The sequence below is a fragment of the Dermacentor andersoni genome, chromosome 1 (genome assembly GCF_023375885.2).
Source record: "Dermacentor andersoni chromosome 1, qqDerAnde1_hic_scaffold, whole genome shotgun sequence".
NCBI classification, from domain to species: Eukaryota; Metazoa; Arthropoda; class Arachnida; order Ixodida; family Ixodidae; genus Dermacentor; species Dermacentor andersoni.
This window is the reverse complement of record NC_092814.1, coordinates 147,000,832-147,021,396: the sequence shown is the minus strand read 5'-3', so window position 1 is coordinate 147,021,396 and position 20,565 is coordinate 147,000,832. Positions and strand designations below refer to the sequence as shown.

The window sequence follows — 20,565 nt, the reverse complement described above, 5'->3', positions numbered from 1 at the left end:
TTGGGAGGCTAGTTGGTAAGACATATTTTTTTGTGAACTCAAACTGCGCTGGAGACAAGAAACCGAAGTAGAAGAGGACAGGACGAACGCAGCCTAACGACTGGTTTATTGAAATAACACAATGCTGCCTCTTCGATCCATGCGATAAATCCATTGTTATCGATTTCAGCCGACGTTTTGTTTCGCGGACCTTCTCATGAGAAAACTTAAAGACCGCGTATACGTTACATCCAATGCGCTTTCCATCACGCGTGCGACATTTTTTGCCACCTAAGTTGGGAAAAATGTTAATATTGTTAATATTTATTTGATATTGATGTTGACATGACTGTTAGAATTCCAATTTTGATTCTCTTTGTTCAGTCTACTTGTGCTTACAATTCAGACGGAAAGTACGTGCTGAAGTGTAAGTGCAAGTAGACTGAATTGCTGTGAAGTCGGTTTAAATTCAGCACTTGCTTTCCGTCTGAAATGTAAGTACAAGTAGACTGGACATAGATAACCTAAATCAAAATTGGAATATTAACAGTCATGTCACATTCGGTTGTAAATACCTCGTCTCGCCAGTTATCGTGTTTGACTATGGCGTTATACAGCATCACACGAAGTCACGAGATGGCAACCTTGAATCCTACTGACGCAGTTAAGCTTTTTGTATCTGGCTACATCATTTGGACTTGAACGAAAACGACAACTTCTTGCAGATGAGCGCAAGTATGCAGAACGGTCCAAGATGATTTTGTCACGTGCATGCGCTGTCAAACTATGCAAAAGTATTCAAAGAACTCTTGTGGCGGCGATTATAGTTAACCGCGTTCAAGTAGTGCTAACAGTAATTACTTTTGAATAGACTGCAGGCTATTCCGAAGTCGCATCACTGTGCAAACTATAGAAGCTTTAGAACTAATTATTCTCGAATACCAGCGCTGATTTACACGTGTCATATGGGTTCCCATCCTAAAGCGTTAGGCAGCGGTAGGTCAGAGGATAGTCCGTGATTATATGTTTCCAGCATATACGTCGTTGTCGGGTTTCAGCGCAGCGAGACATACAGCGTCGATCGCCTTGCGACCACTCCGCTCGTTCGGGAGACGGGGATACGGTGTGAATATAGTTTGGCCGATACCAGCGAAGAAACTGTCCGGCGCCGCAGGTAGTCCAGCTTGCCGCACAGTTCGTGTACAGCAATTCAAGCGGGATGGTCAGCTCCAGAGCTCTCTGGGTCTCTCCACCGACTGTCGGCACTCCGACTGTTTTCAGGATTGCGCGCGGTGCGCGTGCGCCTCGATGCACACGCTGAGCGAAGGCAAAGCTTGCGCGCATCTCACTTCGGCGCCGCCGCTTGGCTAGGGCCCCTAGCTTGGCTGGCGGTCCCGGCCGGCCGGCCTTATATGGCGCTAGAGGTTCCAGCGCTCCTGCCGCGCACAAGGGCGAGCCCGGGAGGCGTTAACTGCGCGTAAACAGGCGGCATTCGTTGTGACGCTGACGGGGTGCAGCCGTCCAAAGGCTGCTTCCAGTGCTCGAAGGATGGCTAGCGTCCAGCGAGGCCTCCGTTCTCTTGCTGTGCTCCTGTTTCTGCTGTTGTCGCTGTTCGCTTGCAGGCACGGTACCCTCGCGGATGTAAACAAGTTCTGTGAGTAGTACTCTGGATGCCTACATTGGATTCAGATCTTCTTAGCCGGCGTTTTTTATTTGTTGTGTGCGTGTGTGCGCGCGCGCGCTCGACTTGCACCTGCGTATGTGCCATATGGACAATAATATATAGTTAGCTTTACTGCCTGAATGTTATCACACGCAGCACGTAACGAAATATGTTCGCTTAAGTTGCTGCAGTGAAACAACAACGGTTTGCAACATTGTAAAGCGAGCTGAGAAGAAAACAAGTCAGCTATCACCTATTCACGTTTAGTGTCAGCTAGCGGCAAGTAAATATGCTATATATATATATATATATATATCATAGCATCGCCTGTATTTTACGCGTATACAGGATGTCCAATGTAATTTTAGCGAAAATTTAAAAATGTACTAATGCCGCGTAGCTGGAAAGATACGTTAAGGTAATGTTGTTTGCCGTCGCTTGGAGATACTCAAATGATTTTTTGCATTCCACCTAATTCGATAATTAGTCTTAATTACTGAATCAAATTCTCAAACATCATAATTAGACGAAGAGTGTCAATGAGAAAATTGAGAAAATTGTAGAGCGACATGAAAGACTCCCTATACAGCTTTCTGTTGCTCAAAACGTGCTACATAAAAGTGTTTTTCCGAGCGTGAAAGAAGCCCGCAAATTAACGCGAAATGCCGCTCGAGGCACTTTGCGTGTATTCACGGGCTTCTTTCGTGTTCAGAAAAATACTTTTACGTAGCACGTATTGACCAACATAAAGCTGTATAGGGAGTTGCTCATGTTGTTCTGCAATTTTCTCATTGATATTTTTCATCTAATTATAATATTTGAGAAGTCGATCAATTAATGAAGAATGTAATTAGGTAGAACGAAAAAAAGAATAATCTGGGTATCTCCGAGCGACGGCAAACAACATTACCTTGGTTCTGCCCATGCATTCGCATATTTTTAACGGTTGGCTAAAGTTACATATGGGACACCCTGTATATAGGTTCACTGTGCAGTCATTAGTGCATGCTGATTTTTTGCGTTTCGTCTGACTAAAATGAAAAGTGATAAAAAAATAATAACATGTGAAGAAAAAAGTAAAACCACTGTCTGCGAAAGATTATTTGAGATTCCGATGGCGGTGCCGCTGCGTATATGGCCGCTAAAAAAAAAAAAAAGAAGTACTCGAATCCTGGCAGCCTACTTAATGCAGAACGAGTCGTGTCGGCGTTATCCACGCAGGTAATAAATGTAGGAAAATAAACACGCGTGCTACTTGTATAGTGTTGCGCTGCTCTTCATTGTTTCAATTCGATGACGGCAAGCGGGTAAGTTTTCTGAATTATATTCATTGACAACGATCTTCTGAGCCAGAACGATCGCATCATGCATGGTCATTTCGTTCACACACGATCGTTGTTATACCTGCCTCGAAGAAAGGACCGTCTTCGTCGAAGCACGTAAACAATGCTCTTATATTCATAGCCATTCCTTCTTCTCTTGCAGTTAATGTCTCATCACTGTGCTCCCGAGATCGACATGCTCCGCTTTACAAGACTGTTGACGGTGCCGTGCTCACGTCTGAAAGCGACAATAACCTGGATTGCATCATCACCTTCCAGACACACTCCATCTTGCAGCGTTTCATGCTTCGCTTTGAAAGGCTGTCCTTGGGCTGCCGCGATCACCTGGTCATTTTTGATGGTGCCCACACTATAGGACTTAGCAAGGTGGTAAAACAGTCTGCTGCTTGCTTGTATCGCGTTTTAAATTTCTGATCCCAGAATTAATGCTAAAAAAAAAAAAAAACTTCAGAATCCGCTTCAATTTCACTATTACCAGGATTGCGTTTGGACATACATTTAAGAGAGAGAGTAATGTCACAAAGCGTAGCGATTTTCATTCCCACAGTGTTGACACTGTCTTTTTCGCTGGTTCTCTCACGTAATTTGTCCTCCGAAACCCATTATTATCCATTATTATGGACGACTAGACGAGCGCTGTGCTCATATTGACAAGGCTGTGCTGCAGTTATGACGTTACCCACATAAAGCTAGGAGACGCCTTTCCCTTCTTGTGGGACTGTGCTCGGATTATCTTAGGTTTGCGCCTGTGCTCAAAATGGCATACGCCTTGGCGTCCTGCTAACGCAAGTGGCTGAATATGTTAACACGTTACTATAATTTTGTTCAGTGCTTTTTCGTTATATTAGCGTTGTGAATGAGTTGTTATGGAGTAATCGCTTGGCGCTATGACCACGTTTTCAAAAATGCTCTGAAGGCTATTGCCGCCGTATAATAATAATAATAATAATAATAATAATAATAATAAATGTAATGTGATCTTTTATTGTACAGAAAAAACGAAGCGTAACAAAATGTTTGGTACTATTTGTTCCGCAGTTACATATACACAGATTAGGTTCGGCACCACAAATGTTTTGAATTGATGGACATATCTCGGACCGCGAGACAGGTCACGCTTTTTTTTTTTTTTTCGGAGATTTGTGTTGGTGGCCTATGCAGAATATACAGTACCTCTGAACAGCATCAATGAAGCTAAGTGACGAGAATTATATTTGTTTCGTGGGTTTTTGGCATAAAGAAGTGTGTTAACATATTTAGTTTCCGTTCTTGGCTGACACTAATGTGATCCTTGTTTCGAAACAACGCAGAAAAATTTCTATACTCGTGAGCGATAACAGCTTGACTATTTTCATTAAACGACGAGATTGTTCTTTTTATACTCTTGCGAGTGCCATTTACTTTAAATTCATATATGTAGCAGAATAGTTTGCTAAGTATGCAGCAGGCGGGGTAGTTACGCATTGAAAGCAATAACGTTTAATTCAGACTAATGATGCTTTCCGTGGCTGCAGCAAATAGTAGGCGAGAAAAATGTGGAGGCGACATTCCCTTAGCTGGTACCTTCGAGCCTCACTCCGTGACTTCCATTTTTGCGGCTACAGGCAGATCTGTCTTGTGGAAGCTCCCCCTCGGCTGTGGGGAACACCTCCACACTGGGAAACTACGTGACCCTCAGGTATACCACAGACACTGAGAGTCCACAAGGAAGCGGCTTCAATCTAATCATCACTGCGTACAAGAATCGCCTAACAGGTATACCGACTGGCTGGCTGATTATTCATGATTTGGTTAAAATAGCCCACCAGACAAAGTACATCTTGTGTGTGTTCTTATTTTGTATGTGTCCGTGTCATGTAAATGCGCTACTATAGCTAAGTCATGAACAGATCACTTTCCAGTAAGAATCTGATTACCGTGTGGGTATCTTCAAGCGGAGAGGATCCCACCCCACGTTCCTTCCGGCGGAGGACGAATAGACCAGAGTGGAAGTATCCCTTAAACACAATAAATACGTTTACATTCAATCAATCTAGTGTTAAAAAAAAATAAACGTTTGTGGATAACACGCTATGGCCAGTCACCTTTTCGGTTCCCAAGCAGAACGCATTCATATGTGAACGGAACATTTGTGAAGCTCTGCAATCGACAGCGACAGCCTATGACACTTTCGTGGCCGAGGTGACGGTGATCGCCGTTTGCACGCCTTTTTACGTCATTTACGCTCGGAGGCGTCTACATGGCGAGGTTCTCACGTGCGCTTCTATCTGAGCTAGATGAAAAGCCGTGCAGTGGTTTGGCACCACGAAGGGGAACTTAAGGCGATGGCATTCAAGAACCCGCACCCCAGCTTCTTATCACCCGCATCTGCTGACGGTGAAGCGGGATTACGTTATTATTATTTTGCGATAATAAACTCATTGCACCCAGTTTTTGGGCGCCTCGACTTATTTTCCTCTTCGTTTATTTCAGCGCGTGCACTGCGCTTCGGCGTCGTTGGCAGAATGCAATCATTTCAGCCCCCCCCCCCCCCGCCTTTTCTTTTTTGTAAATGCTTTTAAAATATAAATTGCACGCGTATGTCCATTAGAATAGATGTGGTACTGCTGCTAACTTGCGGTGAGTGACATACAAAGATCTATTATTTCTGTAGTATGAAGTTGTGTCCGTGTCTCGGCCGAATAGTTAAGGCGCCGGCTTCAGAGCCCCTGTAAGGCCGACCTATTCTTACCCTTTATGTAATTACTATCGCAAAAATTACAAATAAATGAAGCTAGACAAATAAAAAAAGCATCGTGGGCTTTCTGGGATTAAGTGTGCAATTATTGTATACAGCAACGATATATGATGGTATACCATTATATATCGTCTACATGTGCGCTGCCTCTTCAAATACAACCACCATTTCTTGCACACTGCCTGTGTCCCCATTTGTAATTAGAGTTGTTGACATTGCTTGTGCTTGCAGATCGTATGCCCAACCTGAGGTGCCGGGACTTTCAGTGTAGCAACACCCTGTGCATCTCAAGCAACTTGACATGTGATGGTGTCAACCACTGTGGAGACAACAGCGACGAGACAAGCCATGCTTCTTGCGCAGACTAGCTAGCTTGCGGTTTTGAGGCAGAATGCCTGACGCTTATGTTTTGCGAGTGTATCTGTTCAGCTGTCTACTTCCTGTTTGCATTTCTCTCTCACCCGTCCCCCAGCGTAGGGTAGCAAATCTGATTTTCTTTTTTCCAGTGGACCTCCCGTTATTTTCCCTTTCCTTCGTCTCTCACCCTCTCCAAGTGCGCCCAACAGTTTAAAGTTCTGTCAGTTCAACTGCAGGCTGGCGCTGGAAGTGAACGAGTCGCGTAAATATTTTCGATGCGTGCACTAAAAATGAGCGTCCTTTAGCAATACAGTGTAAATGCATTGTTAAAGTGAGACCAGGACCCGTATTTGCAGAAGTTCACTTATGCAAGTGCGGTCCACGATTGGCCGTGCGCCCTTGTGACTGTCTTACCGTTACGCTGACCGCTATTATACGCTGCAATACCAGTGGCTGGTGCCCGAACGCTGACCGACGATGAAATGCTCGTGCGTAAGAGAAACTTTGTGAATGGGGGCTCGGTGGGGCATTTCTCATGTTAGGCTGCTGTATGATTATTTAGGACACGAAAACTGGTGAATATGATTTCAAATCGGGCCAAATCAGGTTTCAAATAAAAATGTCGTTAGAGCAAAGCCAAATACCGAGTTCTATTACTAGAAGTTTTGCGACCTAGGTTTCTGCTCTTCTTCTCGTTTTTAACCAAGAACAAACGTGTATTTTGCACCCCCCCCCCCTATTTTTTTTTTAATTCCTTCAGGAGCCATTACGAATGCAGTTACTAGGCACACTGAAGGTCAAGTGAAAGTACGTCAAAGGTACAGCATATGCAGCTTCAAAGAAACGGTGTGTACATATCAAATTTTGAGGATGACTAAAAAGTGCAGTAAGAACAGGAATCGGTGATTTATTGTTTAGTGAACCTTTCGTGGCACATGTAAGTACAGCATTATATATTGTGCGCTTCCCTTCTCAGCATTGACTCAGCGCTTGATGTAATTTTAGTCTACAAACTGCACTTCGTTTACTGGGGATTTAGGCCTACGAAGTATTAAAGGAAAAAAAAAACATTAAAATGCAGAATTCATTCAGAAACGGGCATTTCAAATGTGTTCAATGATGAACGTAACCAATCCATCACACCAGCGTTTGCGGTGATAAAATATATTCAAACATGACTTTTCCCGCTCACTTATACTACTCGCACAAATATAACGCGATAATTCTTATTTATTTATTTTTATTTATTTATTTATTTATTTATTTATTCTTTTGGTTAAAATACGCCACCTCCCCCCAGACATACACACAGACACACGCGCGCACACACTTTTGGGAACTAACTTCCGATTCCTATTTCTATGAAATCCGAAATAAAAAAAATGGCAGAGGCTTAGCTTGGCTAAGCCTAGTGGATTGCGAAAGCAATCTTCTGTTCAGGTTGTAGAGTTCCATACTGCTCATCGAACGTGTAGATGCAGTCTCGTCGCCATTTGAAGCATCCATAAGGCTTGCTGTCGAACGATCAGGTGTCGCCAAAGTCGCGTCAGCATTGAGAGCATGCATGATACTTCTAGAGGCACCCAGATCAAGAGATGTTGAACGCATTCGCCTGGCTGCATAATATGCACGCCGTTTAGCTAAACGTTGTTCCCGCTCTTCGTCCGTCTCTTCCGCACGCCGTAGCTTCTTAGCTGCAGCACATCGTTGCAGCGTCACCTTATACACATCATCCAACATACCGTGGAGGATTCACTGGGACGACTGCGACGAGCCGAGTTGGGGGGCCGCTTTTCCACAGCTGGCATGACGTCACGTAGAGCGAGCGCCTCCCCCACAGCAGCGGCGCGTGGAGGATTCGCTGGGACGATCGCGACGAGCCGAGTTGGGGCCCTGCTTTTCCACAGCTGGTATGACGTCACACATAGGTCACGCTAAAGGTCAATGGTGGACTTTAATGGTGGATTCTCCGGGACGACGGCCAAGAGCGGAAACCTCGAGCAGTATTGCTTTCGCAAAAGAGGGTCTGACAGTTGGAGTAGCACACGTGGTATAAAGGTTACAAACAGGGATAAGGTGCCTAAGAAAGGCTGGCCAACGTTTCGATAGGAGGACCTATCTTCGTCAAAGGTGGCCTCTTCATCCTCGGCAGGTTAGTTTTAATGGGATAGTGGAGTGGCGTCATGTGCGGTCGTTGTCCGTGGCGGCTGGCTGTAAAGGGAGAGACTGAAAAGAAAATTAGCGTTGTCGTTTGACGGCTCTGGGCGTAGTTTCCAAGATGAGGGGACAGGATCGGGAGAGTGTGAAGGCGGCAGAAAAAGAATGAAGAAAAAAGTAGAGAAAGAGAAAGACAGAGGACGGTGGAGTGTTGGGGGAGCGTGAGGTTAGAGAGCTTTCAGAGGTGTCGCAGGCGGCATGCGTTTGTGTTTAGAAGAGCGGGTCATCATCATCATCATCAGCCTATTTTATGTCCAGTGCAGGACGAAGGCCTCTTCCTACGATCTCCAATTACCCCTGTCCTGTGCCAACCGATTCCAACTAGCACCCGCAAATTTCCTAATTTCGTCGCACCACCTAGTCTTCTGCCGTCCTCTACTGCGCTTCCCTTCTCGTACCCATTCTGTCACCCTAATGGTCCAACGGTTATCTAACCGGCGCATTACATGATCTGCCCAGAGCCATTTTTTTCCTCTTGATGTCTATTAGAATATCGTCTATACCCGTTTGCTCTCTGATCCAAACCGCTCTCTTTCTGTCTCTTAAAGTTATGCCTAGCATTCTTCGTTCCATCGCTCTTTGCGCGGTCCTTAACTTGTTCTCAAGCCTCTTTTTCAGTCTTCAAGACTGATTGCAGGCACGTACGCAGGATTTTTTTTCGGGGGGGGGGGGGGGGGGGCAACCCAATGCAACTTTTCTATGCAAATGAGGGGGAGGGTACTTTTACTAGTACAGATGTGAATAATGCCCACCATTTGCCATAAAGACGTGTAAAGCCGCAAAAGAGAATTAAAATGACGTTTATCTTACAGGTGCGCCTGTGAGATACACCTCTTATTTACTTGGCAAACAAAGAAGCACATCAAATGGACTCGCGCATGAAAGATGCGCAGGAAGAACCTTGCCAAGAACAAGTTAACAAGCGAAAGTGCAAAATAAAAATTTCTAGTAGCGTTGTTTTTAATTAGCTCTGGAATAATTATAGAGAAATCTATATTTGCGGAGCAATCTCAGTTCTTTTGCATCCCTCGTTTACTGCTCTACCAAGTAACAAAACCGACTCGTGTTGTTATTTGGGAAGTTGAGTAACGATGCGTGGTCACCAGTCCCGTACAACCGCGTAGAGCGCAGGATGCTGCGGTTGTAGACGTACTGCGCCCACCGCGGAAGGTTAGAATCCCCCTACCCCTGCCCCTGCTGGGGGGAAGTGACGTAGCCACTTCCCCCCAGCCGGGAAGTGGCTACGTCAGGCGGCTCGAAGCTTCATTCAAAACACATGGAATTATTCTCCACTCTCGGCGGCATTTCCTCTACTTCCTTTTTAAATAAAAAGATGTTGATATATAAATATTTTCACAAACAATTTTGGCTTTTCCTCCCACTTTGGCTGTTGCCTTGGCTTTCTCGCTTAGTAGATCGCTTACTTTCACATCTCCTTGCGACTCATGTTTCCAGTTGCCAATTTTGCGCGAAAAGTGCTGTACAATAAAGGAAGAACCAAACTAGGTAACGGGTCAGTCATATTGCTTATGGGTTGAACGGTTATTGCAGGGTCTGATGATGGACGCTGTTTCGCAATATGTTAGTTTCCACCTTATCTAACCCATATCGCGGGTATATGGCTCCGAGGATCTGCCAGCGTCGCGGCGACCCGTCACTCGAGGAAGTTGAAGCAAAAGGAAAAGTTAAATGCAACTGGTGTTTGCTCCGGCTACAACTCGTTCCACGAGCAGCGGACTATGAACTGAATCCCTTTCCTGGCCCCTGGATCAGCCTAAACAACGAAGGTTGAACTAACGAAGCGACAGGGATGCGCGTGATCGTCGAAACGATGGTGACATAAAAATTGTGTTGGGCATTATTAAATAAAATGAAATATTATAATGAAAACAATAAACTAGGCCTTGCCTGCTGCAATAGATGGTGACAACTGAATTCATCTTGAGTTAATCGCGCAAGCACCGAATCGATGAGAAAATTGGCCTCCACACCCCAGGAGATGCCGATAACTACCACCATCCAAAAGGAGTAAAAAATTCACATTCATTCCACTCTGTGAAGATGGAATGGCAGCGAAAGACGGCGACAGTCAAAGCTCTCAAACGAAAAGCAAAGTGTTTCACCTCCGCCGCGGGTCGGCCTGAAGATAGTGCAATATCAGGCCGACTCGCGGCGGAAGTGAAGCAGGCGTAAGCACCCCCCATACGTGGGCCACTCCCGAAGATAGTGCAACGCCGGGCCGCCCCACGGCAAAGGTGAAGCAGGCGTTAAGCACTCCACATACATGGGTCCATCCCGAAGGTAATGCAATGCCGGGCCGACCCGCGTTGAAGGTGAAGCAGGCATTAAGAACTCGCCATACGCAGGCTGATCCCGATGATATTGCAACACCGGGCCCACCCGCGGCGGAGGTGAAGCAGGCGTAAGCACCCCCCATACGTGGGCCGCTGCCGAATATAGTGCAACACCGGGCCGACCCTCGGTGGAGGTGAAGCGCATACGTGGGTCAATCCCGAAAGTAGTGCAGCGCCGGGCCGACCCACGACAAAGCTGAAGCAGGCGTTAAGCACTCCCCATACATGGGTCCATCCCGAAGGTAATGCAACGCCGGGCCGATCCGCGGTGGAGGTGAAGCAGGCATTAAGAACTCCACACACTTAAGGCGATTCCGAAGATATTGCAATACCGGGCCCACCCGTGGCGGAGGTGAAGCAGGCGTTAAGCGCTCCCCATACGTGGGTCCATCCCGAAGGTAATGCAATGCCGGGCCGACCCACGGTGGAGGTGAAGCAGGGGTTAAGCACTCCCCATACGTGGGCTTATCCCGAAGATTCCGAAGGGCGCGTTATAGGTTCCCGAGTCCACAGGGGTATGTGCCATTGATCTTGGACCCTTTTTGCACTATCATCAGTATCGGCCCACATGATGATTTTTTCTGTTAACGGATGCCTAAAAACACTGCGGAAGTTAGTCACACACTGCTTTCGCTGTAAAAGGCAGCAAAACGTTGACCGCCGAGTAGATTGATTTGTCGACGCTTTAGGAATGTGTGTCAGGAGTGGTGCCTTGGGCGGAGCATGCCTCCCACTTGAATTGCTGCCTCTGAAGCCAGCCTCGTTACGGTTTCATTCATTACCTCTATCTCATCATCATCATCTCTCTGTTCTAAGGTTGCGTATTTGTTTGCAAGTACCAGCCTAAATTTGTCTGCTTATACCCTTACTGCCTCTAACTTTACCTGTTTTTTCTTGACCAATTTTACTCTTTCTCTGTTCAAATTGAGGTGAATCCTCGCCCTCACTAACCTGTGAACACTGCACTTTACCCTACCTATCACTTCTACATCCTGTACTATGCTTGGATCAGCAGAAAGTAGGAAATCAATTTCATTTCTTGTTTCACCATTATAGAGCTTTTCCAGGTCCACTTTCTGTTGCTACGTTTCCTGAAAAGGGTGCTCATTATTCTCAGCTTATTCCTTTCTGCAAATTCTACCAGCATTTCTCCTCTAGCGTTTCTAGAATCGACGCCGTAGTTGCCAATTGCCTGTTCACCAGCCTGCTTTTCCCCCACTTTTGCATTGAAGTCACCCATTACTAATGTATACCGATATTGCACTTTCCTCATCGCTAATTGAACATCTTCATAAAACTGATCTACTTTCTCATCGTCGTGACTGGATGCCCCTGGGGCGTAGGCTTGTACTATCATTAATCTATACCTCTTAAGTTTGAATATGACTACTGCTACCCTCTCATTAATGCTGTAGAATTGAATGAATGAATGAATGAATGAATGAATGTTTATTTTGACAGAAATAAAAAATACAAAGAATCTCTGTCAAAGAGGCTGACAAAAAGGCACGAATGCCTGACTTCACGAATGGCACGAATGCACGAATGCCTGACACAAATGCCTAAATTCGTCAATGTTGCCCGTTATGTCCTTATGGATTAGGAATCCTACCCTGTAATGCTTCTTATCTGGGAGACCTCTATAGCAGAGGACATGTCCGTTATTCAGCAATGTATAAGCTTCACCAGTTCTTCTAATCTCACTAAGACCGATGATATCCCAAACAATGTCTGATAGTTCCTCAAAGAGTCCTGCTACGCTAGCCTCACTCGACAGAGTTCGGCTGTTAAAGGTTTTCAGGGTCAGTTTCCATTGGCGACCTGTCCGGACCTAGAGCTTCTTAGCACCCTCTGCTGCGTTGCAGGTCTGACCGCCGCCTTGGTCAGGTGCTCCGCAGCTGCTGGGGACTGAGGGCCATGGGTTTATTGAAGGAATCATTTGGGAGGTAGGGGCTGAATACTGGACCAAGGAGGCCAATTCCTGTTCTGGTGAGGGAGTGTCTTCGTTCAAGCTTAGTGGGCGTTCCTAATTTGGTTGTACCTGGATTAGTATAGCCCCACTCGCTCTCGGCGCCTTTTGCCGGTATCAAGCGTCACTCCAAGCCTGCAGATGTAGTGCACTGGATGAGGTTCAGCCTTTCTGCAGCTTTGGACAGCAGTTATACTAGAGCTAATGAGAAGGAGGAAACGGGGGGGGGGGGGGGAATAACTGACCCCGTAGTTTTTCTGGGAACGCTGCGGGCCTAAACGCTAGGGAGTTGGGAATTGTATGCCTCATTTAACCTACAGTAGCGCCTTCTTCGATCAGTCAGACGTGGCTTGAACATTTCACACTTGTAAGAAATTAACGGCTTTGCTACCGCCGTGGTCGCAATACAATTCTCGAGAGTACAAATGAAAATAAGCAAGAAAGAATAACTGCAGATGTAGACGAAAGGAATTGACGCATATACGATCGTTCTGAGGTGCTGAAAATCTGCGTGTTATCTTTACAGCTAGGTGTTGTTGCTACTTGCTTTCCCTTATTCTTTGCGTGAATACTGTAAACAAAAACCTTCCCGTCATTTTTCTCTGTTCCCTTTGTGCGGAAATTCCACATCCTCAAAGAAAGCCCGTTTTGGCAGCGCGCCTCGTAAGTTGCTGCGTATAAGTTCTTGAACATTTGTAGTGTTATGGAGTATGTAGTACCAACATCTATTCGCGTATTAGGTATTATTATTAATTATCTATTAGCGTATTATTAAGAGCGGGTCAGTGTGCGAGTAACGAGAAGACAGGAGTTGAAAGAATGACTTGGGTAGCGTACTAGCGTAACAGCAATACGTCGGGTAATTTTGAAGGTGTTAAGACGGCGACATGGAGTCTGGGGGCAATGGATAGGCAGCGGATGGGTCTTTCAAGGAACGTTATCCTCAGTAGTTCGGCGTAGGAATCGCCGCGGTGGCATGTAGGAGTGGCGCGATCCTGTGTGGTCGAGGTGCCGAAAAAGGTATCCTGGCGTCAAGTATTTTGGAATGTGTCGGTGTGGGTCTTTAAAAGAAAAATAAAACTAAAAAAATTTACCAGGAGGAAAGGAAAAAAGAATCATGAGCCATTTCACTCTGTGAAGGAGGATGACCAGCGAAGCTGCTTAGTATACGACACGGAGGTGACAGAATTTTGAACATATAGGTACGGGCTCATTTAGCGTGATACATTCGCGTGGCCGACGGGACCGCTGCTCCGAGGGGCCGGAGGAAACTAGACACGCGGGAAGCTTCGACGGGACCGTCACCACGGGCACGGCCGCTGGATAAAAAAAAAAGAAAGGTGCGGCCTGCCACGTCAGGCGCGCTGCAATGGGAGCGAATGTCTCAGCCGTAGTTGCATTCTCGGCCGCTTGGCTGGGCCGAACGGCGCTAGCTCTCGGCGACGGGACGCGTCGGTTTCCACGGGCGACGGCGTAGAAGGAAATGAGATACGCAAACGCTTGGAACGCCGACAAAGAGAGGGCGGTACGAACATAGACATGGCCGACGCAGGTGAAAGAGCACTATCTGTTCTTATCGGCTTAATATCTGATACGGGTTGTATTTGGACCCAAGATGTTAAACTTATGTTTTTATTAAACTTATTGAATTCTTTCTCCTCAGGGCCTAAATAAAGTTCGCACTCACTCACTTTTGCAAGTTGGCGGAGTGCTTGAAGCCTGCTTCACCTCCGCCGCGAGTCGGCCCGGTATTGCACTATCTTCGGGATCGGTCCACGGTCTTTGGTCAACGGGCATCGATCCGCTGGAAACTAGCCATATACAGCTTCGCTGTTAATAAAAAGAACAAAAAAAGAACCGGAATAACAAATAGGAGGGTGACAGCAGAAAAACAGGAGGGGGAAGGCGTACATGGCAAAGGGGTCGTATGGTTGATATATGCGTAAAAGCGTGGAATAGCATAATTGAGTGTTAGGGGAGAGGCAGGGAAGAACTGGAAATGGAGGAAAGGGTGAGATTGATAATCGAGGTTAGCTGGTGGCATAACGTGTTTTGTGCCTTTGTTAATAATATGAGAGTTTCTGGTTCAAGTTACAGCTTTTAGCGATTCTAAGTTGCCACGGGCCAAATTGATCCCCGTCGGCTGCAGGCATTTAAACTTGTGCATGAGGTATGTTCCTGTATATTTCCTCTCGCAAGGTGAACGGAAATTTGTTTGTAGTATATAGAACCTTGCTTTATCGAATATATGGTCATGTTCATTGAAGTGGCTGGCTACCGCTTTAGGTAAGTTGTGTTTTGTGTCTGCGCTATGGCCGTTGAGTCTTGTATGAATTTGTTGTCCAGTCTCACCTATGTATTGTTTGTTACAAGCGGCACATTCTAGACAGTAAACTATGTTGCTTGATGTGCAGGTAAAACTCGAAGTCACCTTGTGAAGGTAATTCGACGCTGTACTTTTTACTGTAGTAGTAGATTGAATATGTTTGCATGTAGAGAACCTGGGGCGGCCACAGGGACCGGATGTCGTATTCGTCTTTGTCTTTAGCTTGGTATGTACAAGAATGTCCTTGAAGTTAGTGTTTCATGTGTAGGCTGCTCTGGACGGGTCGTGAAAGATCTTATTACGTTTCTGGTTGCTGGTGAGAATTGGGTAGTATTTACTGAAGATGTTGTTTACGTTTGAAAGTGCGTTTGAGAATTTAGCAGTAAGCTTTAGGCGAGGTTTGAGTACCTCGGCTCGATCAAGTTTAGTTACATCGGTGTAGGCTTTTTGAAGGGCAGTGTTCGGGGGGGTTCCTGTTTGATAGGGTTTCTTTAAGGTGATCGAGCCTCTTTGTGTAGTCATGGTTTTCAACGCAAATGCGACGTAGTCGTGTGGGTTGACCTTTAAAGATGCCTTGTTTGCAATGTCTTGAATGGTGACTTGATTATTCAAGGTGTTATTGTTTATCAAAAGGTTTCCTATAGAACGTTGTCTTTAGTGTACCATTGTCAAATATACAGGGTGTTCAAAACTAAGCTTTATGGTTTTTTTTTTAATTTAGGCACTGGGAAGCACGCGAAGACCACCTGTGCAAATAAGTTATGTAGCAAGGGGGACGCAAAGTGAGATGATAATTATCGCTGTCGGCAGCCCAATTCACTTAAATTGAATAATTACATTTTTGTTGACTGCAGTAAGTGAGTATTTTGTATTGAAAAGTTAGAGGCAATCGTGTTTCTACACAATATCAGTTGGAAGAATTCTTCTAGCGTGTCTGTGCTCCGAGAAATCCGACTCCAAATTTTAATAGTCGTTCGCATGATTATGCATACAAGAGAGTGAGGATCGGCGCAAAGCTCCTCCCTGACGTGGTTCGGCTGTTGTGTGCGGCGTTTAGTCTGACAACAGTGCGGAGGCATTGGCAAAGATGATAACTGTCCGCCTTCCCCTCTCGGCTGGCGAAATAAAAAATCGAAGAACCCGGAACCACTGTCGTAACACGCGACCGCGCAGCCTGCGACGATGGTGGCAGCTGCCATGCCGAGATAGTGGCGCGAGCGGAGAAACCGGAGGGCAGTGCGCGTGCGTAATGGTGACTAGACAAGCGGGTATGTTCCTTGGCTGGGCTACGTAAATAAAGTGACTGCTAATTTCCAAGTATTGTAACTTTTATTGAAATCAAGAGCAACAACTGCACGGCACACCGCGCAGTTATATCTTGATTTCGCCAGCCGAGAGGGGAAGGGGAACAGTTACCATCTTTGCCTTGTTAGATACGGGACCTTTTCCTGAGCCTCCTTCGAGTTCACCAGACCACATCGAATCGCGCCACACCTAAGTAAGGAACGCAGAAGCAGATCTACCCCGTTCCCGAGGCGCGGCACGTGCAAACGAGTTGGCGTCCCCCACCTCGTGCGCCGCAGGTGGAGCTATTCACTGCTTGACTCTTCCCGAAAGTGTAGCGAGAGCCTGGCACTGTTCCAGGTAACGTGGGTTCCGAGGCAAGACGGCTGTAATGCACCGTGAAGCCCTGGCAGCAATCCCCCCATCCGCCTTTGTGAAGGCAGTTGCAGACCGGGAAGGCAATACCGCAGAGAGAAGTAAGCCCTCGGACAATTGGGGCCCAAGGAGCGACCCTGTGCGCCGGGTGTGACACAATCGCACGGGCGCCTACCATTGGCCGAAAATGACGCCACCTGAGCGTGCTCGCCGATTGGCCGAAAATGACGCCACCTGAGCGGGGTCGCCGATTGGCCGAACGTGACGTGACTTCGAGACACCGAAAGGGTTAAAAGCCAGAGACCGGGAGCAGCAACAGAGCATTCCTTCATTCATCTCTTTCGAGTTTCTTGCTACGGGCCGCAGCGTCCGAGTTGCTGCCGGCCCGTAATGACTTTATGACTGTTGTACTCTCACTGTAAATAATGTAAATAAACCTCCAGTTTTCATCTCAAAGTCCTCCTCAACCTCGGCCAACTCCCGCACCCAACGGCAAGGTCCAAAATCTGGGGACAGCAATTGGGATTGTCCTCCAGACCCAACAGCCTATGCCTCCGCCCTGTTGTCAGACTAAACGCCGCACGCAACAGCCGCGTCACATAAGGGTGGAGCTTTGCGCCGATCCTCACTCTCTTGCATGCGTAATCATGCGAACGACAATTAAAATTTAGAGTCGGATACCTCAGAGCACAGACAGGCCAGACGAATTCTTCCAACTGATATATACGTAGAAACACGACTGCCTCTAACTTTTCAATACAAGCGTACCCACTTAATGCAGTCAACAAAAAGATAATTATTCAATTTTAGTTAATTGGGCTGCTTACAGCGATAATTATCATCTCACTTTGTGTCCCCCTGGCCACGTAAACTATTTGCACAGGTGGTCTTCACGTGCCTCCCAGTGCCTAATTTTAAGAAAACCATAAAGCTTAGCTTTGAGCACCCGGTAAATTGTGTTTTATGAGTGCGTTAGTTTGGTAAATTAGGGGGCGGTGTTTGTTTTGTAAGCAGCTTGTATTGTGCGTATTACGTCCTTATAGACTCGATCGTTTCCGTGACGTTCTGTGTGTTGAGGTTGTTAGTGTCTAGATTAATAATGAAGTGTGTGGTGGTCCACTGGCGTATCACATACTAGTGGGATAATATCTGATGTTTGCTCCCCGCTCATACGTCTTATGTACGGCGGGTGTGAGCCTGGTGGGAAGTGTTCCTTCAGGTGCTTGTACTGGCATCCTCCAAGGATTGGTACATGGGCAAATGATAACAAGGAACAGTAATATGTAAAAGTGCAAGTTCTTTTGCTTGCCGTTTCGCAGTGGCCTCAAGTAATTTTGCATGCTCTGTGCTTCCCCCAACGTAGTAATTTGTAAATGCGGGTGCCCTGGAGCTCACTGTCAACAGATATGTGCAGTCAGTATTAATCTGGAGCACTGGTGGTTCGCAATGGTCCACGCAGAAAAAATAAAAAATAAACGACGATATATACGTGACATTTCAAGAGAAAGCTGCTACGAAGAGTTGTAAAGACTGACAATAAAATTGATTCCTTCTTTTCGTGGCGCAGTGATGACTCTTAGACAACGGACCTCTATATTTTCACTCTTCACATGAATCTCCCACATCTCATTATTTTTTTTTATTCGGGGTACCAGCTCGATTTAACTCACCCCGGTAACACCACAACTGGCTGCGAGTACAATCACCGCATGACTCAAGGTGCAAGGTTGCTTACCATTCCTGGACATGTACATTAACCGTATAGCGACTGCTCGCTCTGCTTATTTTCGCAAAAGCCAATCCTCAGGTATAGCTAGGTTTAATTCGGGATGGTCAAAAGGGAAATAACTTCGAACTGCCTTCTAGCTGGCGTGCAAATGTCCTGCGAGCAACAGCTAACCTGCAGTGTGAAACACTAAGTTAATCGACTGCGCAGCGCCAGGTTCCCACTAGAGGCAATATTGGCTGTTGTTGAGACCCTCATTATATAGCGAAACACCACCACCAAGACAACACCAGGTGCGCCTTGTGTCTCTACCTTGCACGCACAACTTGTCCCACCGCCTCAAGAAGGCAGCTGAAAAGTGTGGCATTTGTACATTTTCTTTCAGCGCTGCAAAAGCTATTAATAATGTGCAACATGGGTGACGATGTGCAAGGACTAAAGTCTGCGAAAGAAAATGCGCGCTGTGCGTTTTGTTGATTCTCATGTGGCTATAATTTGATTCCACTGTCATCTACATCGGCCAAATGGGCCATTCTTTGGATGATCGTTTGAGAAAACACCAGGCAGCACGCAGTGCTTTAGCGGCTGTTAGCCGTCTCTTTTATCACGCAATCATGCACGTGGTACGTATTGGCAATGATTTCGCTTTCCATTAGCAAGTGCGTGTGGGCACGCACACCAGTAGGCTGGTGCGCAGACATTTGCTTCATGCATAACGTTTGCCTTTGTTTAAATGTGCGTCTGGCTTATGTGCAAGCTTCGCTGCGAGTACTCGATGCGTCTTCTGTCTTGTGGTCGTCCATGCTACACTTTCTACGTTGCAAAGGGTTTGTCCGCGTGCAATTCTTAACGAAATTCAAAGCGCGAAACTTCGATACACGACAGTATATGCGTGTTATATCCTGCCTAGACCTGAAACTTCACATTACGCACGTATCATCGAAGTAAACAGAGAAGTACATTAAGGAAACTGTATGCATTAAGGAACTCAGCGTTTATTGCCGGACCACTCAAGATGACCACTCGATTCTGAACGTCTAATCTTCGAGAGTCTTTTGATCAAGGGCCCATCAAGAGTTAGTCTGGTCCCGGCTCAGGTTAACATGTAAAATTAAATTGGAGAAAGTTTCGATTTCTATGACGTTCATTGACTGATGTTCATTCCCTCGTATTCGAGTACATTTGTCCCTGTCAATCTAGCTTCTCTGCGTTAGAAGCAATAGCGTGGTAAAGCTAACTTTTCCGTACACGGAACACGACAAAAGCCGTTGATTGGTTTCTGAGTTTCTCGAAGTAAATGTTTCTATCTAAAGCCACGAGTTTAAGGTGTTCATTTGTTATGAGCACACTTTCTCAGTATCTATATCAGCACATGAATGTTTCACACATGTGCATTTATTGCAGTTACTGTGATGTTTGTGGAAGTTCAGAGCATGGAAAGGGATAGTTATCTAACGCTTTCCACTCAAAAAGTACAAGCGAAATTCTCAATCAATGTAAAACCATTTTCATGGGTGGCGTCAAAATAATTTTCGGGTATCTTGCAAAGAAGTTAAGAAAGTCCCCTTTATTATTTTGTCATGAGGTTTTCTTTATTTTTTTTTTTCTGCTCCTCCTGCTTCCTCTTGCCTTCTTCTTCCCGTTCAGATAGCCGCAACATTTAAACAACAAGTTTCTTGAATATGAGCACTGCAGAAAACTGTTACCATGACCGTTCCCATGTGTGCAGCATGGGGATACAAGTGATCTCTGGACTGGGAAGCCCTATACATATAGCAGAATATGTGGTGTAAAGTAACCTGTTTCGAAATAATGGATGTATATAACTGCGCTTCGTATGCTTAAAAGTTAAGCCTAGGCTCTCTCATTATATTTGCGACATAAACCAGTGTCACCTCAACTACTGGGCCTACGCTAAGTTTACGGCACACTGCCAGGGTGACGCGTATTTGTACACCGCCGCCTTCGCAGGCTCGCTCCGTAGCGCGCCGGTAGCAACGTCGTTGCTTGCGGGCCTATACACAGCTTGACTTTATTTGCTCAGCGCGCCCACGGGACTGTCCCTACCGACGAAACGAAACTTGCGGTGCCGCAGTTGCAGGATCCGCGGAGTGCCGCGTGCAAGCTGAGAAAGGGGGGCGGGCAGCATGAGGCGCGCGCGGCCGCACGGAGCTGTTCTCGGCGCGTGTCGGCCTCACTCGATCGATTGTCGGCAGTCCGACTGCTGTGCATATT

General features: G+C 46.2%; 1 protein-coding gene and 1 pseudogene across 1 annotated transcript; both read left to right on the top strand.

The window, feature by feature from the left end:
- Nucleotides 1-1,344: 1,344 nt before the first annotated feature.
- Nucleotides 1,345-6,720, top strand: LOC126544865 (uncharacterized). The gene is made up of 4 exons (XM_050192396.3): nucleotides 1,345-1,633; nucleotides 3,128-3,351; nucleotides 4,590-4,740; nucleotides 5,954-6,720. Exons 1-4 carry the CDS (start codon nucleotides 1,528-1,530, stop codon nucleotides 6,088-6,090), a joined length of 618 nt encoding a protein of 205 aa, XP_050048353.1. The 5' UTR covers nucleotides 1,345-1,527; the 3' UTR covers nucleotides 6,091-6,720.
- A 7,438-nt stretch (nucleotides 6,721-14,158) lies between these two features.
- Nucleotides 14,159-14,401, top strand: LOC126546412 (U2 spliceosomal RNA; annotated as a pseudogene).
- The last annotated feature ends 6,164 nt before the right edge of the window (nucleotides 14,402-20,565 follow it).

Bases quoted from the DNA above. Each gene is read 5' to 3' on its own strand.
- LOC126544865 (XM_050192396.3), top strand. From the start codon at position 1,528: ATGGCTAGCGTCCAGCGAGGCCTCCGTTCTCTTGCTGTGCTCCTGTTT. The intron at 1,634-3,127 runs GTGAGTAGTACT...CTTCTCTTGCAG, and splicing joins CGCGGATGTAAACAAGTTCT to TTAATGTCTCATCACTGTGC. The intron at 4,741-5,953 runs GTATACCGACTG...TTGTGCTTGCAG, and splicing joins GTACAAGAATCGCCTAACAG to ATCGTATGCCCAACCTGAGG.